At 40.5% G+C, this 5746-nt stretch overlaps 1 protein-coding gene across 1 annotated transcript in view; it reads right to left on the reverse strand.

Moving 5' to 3' along the window:
* The window catches only part of CABIN1 (calcineurin binding protein 1), a 160136-nt gene that overhangs the window by 131869 nt on the left and 22521 nt on the right, over positions 1-5746 (reverse strand). Inside the window, exons 13-16 of the mRNA XM_018565909.1 lie at positions 5230-5447; positions 3717-3795; positions 3428-3615; positions 3204-3356 (exon numbers count right to left, since the gene is read on the reverse strand). Of these exons, the coding sequence (XP_018421411.1) occupies positions 3204-3356; positions 3428-3615; positions 3717-3795; positions 5230-5447 (638 nt within the window). The remainder of the gene's footprint in view (positions 1-3203; positions 3357-3427; positions 3616-3716; positions 3796-5229; positions 5448-5746) is intronic.

Genomic DNA, 5746 nt, shown 5'->3' on the forward strand with positions numbered 1-5746 from the left:
GGGCACCACAAAAACTAGAAGAACTAGCTTAAAATAATGAAACAGCCACCTGGAACACCCTGGAGAAAAACGTATGAATCAAGGAATTACGAGCAAGAGAAGAGAATGGTAAAACAAATTTTAAAAAAAGGACTAACAAGGCAGATATCTGATCCTTTAAATGGTACTTGGAACACTGATCCACCCCAAGCTGATGTAAAGACTATTTGTTTTCTGCCAAAACTAGCATCAGAAGAAGCAGAAACATCAACTTTATAAAACTTAGCAAAAGTGTGAACAGAAGACCAAGTTAAAGCCTTGCAATTTGAGTAACACAAGCTTGATTCTGAAATGCCCAAGAAGTACTAACTGCCCTAGTAGAATGAGCAGAAACAGGAAAGAGGAACCATATTCTGCAACTCATTGAATGACAACTTGATGAATCCACTGATGAATGAAATAGCAGATCTAAAAGCTAAACAACCTTTTCAAAAACCTTTAAGTAGAACAAATAAAACGCCTAAAGGGAGCTGTGGCTGACAGGTAAACTCTAACAGCTTGCACAACATCCCAACAATGAAGAGAAATCTCCTTAGGATGAACAGTATCTGGACAAAGTAACGGTAAAACAATGTTTTCATTGAAATAAAAGGCAGAAACCACCTTGGGTTAAAAGGAAACCTGCGGTCTTAAAACGCCCTGGTTTTTATGAAAAACAAAACAGGGTTCTCCACAAGCGTACAACTCGGAAATCCTTCTAGCCAAGGTAATGGACACAAGAAAGGCAACCTTTTTGAATAATAACAACAAAGAAATGACCCGGATAGGTTCAAAATGAGGTCTTTTATAGAACAGATAAAACCAAGTTCAAATCCCATGGAGGAAGAGGAGACCTAACAGGAGGAGCCACAAGTGGAACTCAATGAAAAAAAAGACTGACAAGGCACATATCTGACCCTTTATGGTACTTACTTAGAACTAGACGTTGATTCACCCCAAGTAGAAGGAAAGACAAAATTCATAATTAGGAAAAAGGCATGTGGTGAAAACCCCATGGACTCACACCAACGAAAATAAACCATAATTACATTTTCTATGGATTTAGACTTCCTGTTACATGAGTGGCCTCTGGTGGCCACTTTTATTATTGCAATGGGAATAGACTTCCTGTCACATGGACATAGACTTCCTGTCACATATGACAGTTTCCTGTTTGGAAGAGATATAAGGAGAGTAACAAGTAACCTCAGTACAAACCTCAGTACGTCTGCACTTTCTTGAAAAAGTCTTTGTACAAAACGCGTCAATAGAAGTAGACACGCACTAAGGTTGGAACACTAAGTTAGAAGGATTTTATTTTGTGCTTATTCGACTGGCTTGTTCATGACGGATTGGAATATTTTTTGAAAAAGCGATTGTTTCTGGAAATCTTGTAAGTGTTTTTAAAGGTTTTTTTTAAAATAAAAAACAGTTTTTGGCATATTACACTATGTGTTTATTATTCTCTCTAGGGAACGGATACGTTTTTTAAACGACCACACCTGAACCTGAAAGAGCACAGAGTCGAGGAGGAAGTTCCTATTGCGAGTGGAGGAGTAAATATTCACTGCGATTGTGATCCGGGATTGTTAAGCCTCTTTGAATATGGAAGTCTGGTGAGTGCGGTGCTTGTCACAGTCACCGGGAGTTTGCACACTACAGCTATAAGAAGGACTTATCACTGATGTTTTTTTACATCTTGGAACTTTGTCAAATTTTTTTTTTGCATCAATTTATGGTGGACTTTAGAATTACCATTTTGCACCTAATCTCTACTGGAGCTATTACAATGAGACACATTTTATTATTTATTCATTATATTGGTTATACGTGATTTATTTCATATTTAGCACTATATTATTCACGTATTATGATTATTGATTAGCGCAGTGCATCTGTTTGATCTATTTATACTTTTAGCACGGCAGCTTTTCATCTTTTATATTTATCACTTTGAGACCGCTTCCATAGCGCAGAATTTTTTTATATTCATAAAGCTGTTCACAGTCTTGCTGAAGAATGCTGTTTCAGGTTCCCGTTGGCCATATAATTAAAAGTCTAGGCACGTGGTCATGTGATCTCAACTGAAGACCAGGTTTAAAGGTGGCCGATTTCTCAGTTTGGATGAATCGTCCCTTCACCAGGGATCATGTGGCCAATAAACAAGGCCTTTAACTAAGTGGCTAGCATTAACAGAAGCCTGGATCTGCATTTTCCAGTAAAAATATGAATTTGAGTCCTTCTATTATTCTTCATATATCCATCCTTTAGATTTACTAACAACAACGTGAGAACCTAAAGGTTGAACGCAGATTCTTTAGGCAAGATCTCACAATACACAGTTGTAAGTGATGGCAAAAAAAAGATAATACAGAGATTGAACAACCAGAGTGTAAAATGTGTGGCCAGCTTAGATGTGGTAAATCCTGAGGGATAAGTGGCATCCTTGTGGTGCAGCACTGCCCTTGGCAGTTTCCATCATGATACTATGTGCATCTTACCAAGTCGGTATGGGTTTCCTCATATAACTCAAACACATACTGGACGGTAAAATAGCTTCTGTATGATTGTAGTTAATACACAAAAAACTGTAATCTCCTTTAAAGGCAAAGATTCATGTGATATATGTATTATAATGTATTTGTATAGCTTAACATCAGGATCCTTTCATCGAAAAAAAAAACTGTATCTATAGTTGTCATCATGAAGCATCATATTGCACTTCATCTCACTGACTATAAGGTTAAACTCTAAAGTTCTCATGTTTGCCTTTATAAATATTTCATAAAGCATGAAGTTCAGCAAGATGCATACACTAAACTGTTTCACACTGAAAGGCACTGTTAAGTCAAGCAGCAAATGTTTTCACAAACAAGTATGTTTAAGGAGTTCATTTTAGTGAACAAGCTCAATGTCTGTTAGCTAGCAGTACCTGAGGCTGTGTAAACTTTTACTGAGTGCCATGCTACAGCAGGTAGTCAGTCCAGCCCTCAAGATTGCAGTACTGGGGCTTGCCCCCTCATGTTTTTTGCCATTGGTTAGTGAGAGCATTTATCCCAATGGTGGGTTAATAACAAGGTGTGGATGAGGCAAGCCCTAGCACTGGACTGTGAAACCCAGGAACTCTAAACCAAAGCTACATTGCGACAAGGGTGTCAAAAAAGAATTCCAAATCAAGCACTAACCTCTTCCACAGATACTGTAGAGTCTAGATGCAGGTTTGGTAGTCTTACTACCACAGTTCCTTCATTTGTTTTCAATCTGTATTCTCTAGCTTCTGGAGTTTGAAAGAGGTCAGTGCAGATGTCAAAGTTTTCTAAAGCCTGTTCCATGTCCCCCTAAATAGAAAAAGCGACCATAGTAAAAAATCAGTACATGAAACAATACAAGCATATGTCAATCAACTGACCTGCAGAGCCAATAATCTTGCTTTCAGCCAGTACACTCTCACTACATAATTGAGCCAGCCATCTGGAAACAGGTCACGTTGAGAAGCTGCAAAACCCATCATCATCTGATCCTCCACAAAGTGAGATCCAGAGAACTCGTTTCCAAAGCATTCTCCAGTAACTCCAGCAGGAAACTTCCAAGGAGATGCTACAAAAACCAAGTACGTTGCTATTACATATATCTATACAAATGTGTCATGACATGAAAATATGACCATGCATGTGCACAAAACAGTGTTTCATCAATACCTGTGCCATTCTTTACTTTAGACAGAAGCCATTGGTCCAGCTGAAGCTCCATGCAAGTCAAACTCATAACCATCATGTCCTGTTAAGAGCAGTGAAGAAGAGGGATTAGTGACTCTTATTTGCCAGTCAATAAGTAGCCAGCCACTGAAATGTAGAGGAAATATTTATAAGGTATATTATATCAAATACAATAAAGAATGAGCTTCAGTCGACCTTTGTTAGTGTAACCAGCCTTCAGAAAGATTACATTAACTTGTAATGTAGTGGGCAGCCCTTTGTCCTACTTTTATTAAAGTGACATTAAACCCTCAGATTTTTTAACATAAACCAATACTGTAATGTGTGCCTTACTGTAATCCATGGTTGTTTCCCTTCTCTTTGCTGCTCTTCCTTTTAAATCCTCATGTCTTCTCATGCTTGGGGAGACCTTCCCTTTTCAGCTCAGGGCCTCTTCCTGTAGTGCTGGCTCAGGTTACAAGCCTATACAAATGTATACACAGACACCGTGTATCCATTCCTGAGACAAGGCAGTCTGCTGCAAAACAGAAGAAGTTCTGCCCAGCATGAGAACAGATACAGATTTAAAAGGAAGAGCAGCAAAGAGAAGGGAAACAACCATGGATTACAGGAAGGCACACATTACAGTATTGTTTTATGTAAAAAAATCTGAGGGTTTAATGTCACATTAAGGCACTGTCCACATGGAGCTCTCTTTCCCCTTCAGGTCCTCCTCTGCTGATTGACAGCAGGCAGTGGGTGGGTGCAATAGCCAGCCTGCTATTGGCTAGTGCAATTTAAAATAGCCTATAGCAGACTGGCTATTGTTTCCAGCCGCTGGATAGGAGACTTGATGCCGGCTTTCTACCGCCGGCAGAAGAGGGGGGCAGGGGGGAGCAGCGGAGGCACGGGCCACAGCAGGTGGAATGGGGCACAGCAGGAGAAGAACAGGGCACAGAAGCAGAGGAACTAGGCACAGCAACGGAGGAACGGGGCACAGAACAAGGCACGGAAGGTGGAACGGGGCACAGAACAAGGCATGGCAGGAGAAATGGTGCACAGCAGCGGGGGAATGCAGAAGCATACCGGTCTCCACCCCCCGCTGGGCACAGGCTGCATCGCTCTGTGTCACCTCTAATGGAAGGGGATACAGACCGCAGCAGTTCCCACCGAGGAGGAGAACGGAGGAGCAGAGCGGCGGTGGCAGGGGGTAATTCAACCAATCGGAATCAACCGATTAGTTGTTGCAGCCCTATTACAGTAACAGCTACAACTTTGGCCCTTACAACATTTTATCCCCAACAAAGGGCCCATAACACACTGTATGAAGTATTTAGCTCCAAATTTAATTGGAAGTGTAGCTTTAATGACTGGATCACAGCCTGGGACCTCTTTCACTTTACATTTTTAAACTGGCTAAAGACCACTAAGGGCTATATGTGGCCAAAAAACACCAGTTTATCATAACTTCCTCAAATTGGTGTACCTCAGAAACATTTACAGCTGCCCTACTTACCCGAATGTGCTGGTTGTTGCAGTCCCTGAGAAGTGGGTTGGGCAGCCCACTACTGTGCTTTCGCCAACTAATGTATATATTAAGCACAACATCTGCAAGACCTGGAGGCCACTTCACCAAGAATTTCTGAGCAATCATTTTCAAATATCTCATCAAGAGCTCCAGAATACCACCATTTTCCAGATTATACAACAAAAATTGGTGCACATCTTGCTTCTCTGTAATGACAGTATAGGAAGAATGACAACAGGGATGGTCAGAAAGAAATAAGAAAAATAATACACATAGTGGCTCCAAGAAACAAGCCAGATCTTTATTCACAATCTTGTATGTGTACCCAACGTATATTTGCAATGGATTAAGAAAAGTAAGCATGCATCTCTAATAAAAAAAACAACTTGTTACCAGGGCCAGATTTACTCTCTCTGCCGCCCCAAGGCCAGGTCCTGTGATGCGCACCACCCAAATATTTTTTCTTTTCTTACTCTACTGTTTCTTAATTTTTTTGAACTTTTTT

This window comes from Nanorana parkeri, unplaced genomic scaffold (genome assembly GCF_000935625.1).
Source record: "Nanorana parkeri isolate BGI_ZX_2015 unplaced genomic scaffold, ASM93562v1 scaffold899, whole genome shotgun sequence".
Taxonomy (NCBI): domain Eukaryota; kingdom Metazoa; phylum Chordata; class Amphibia; order Anura; family Dicroglossidae; genus Nanorana; species Nanorana parkeri.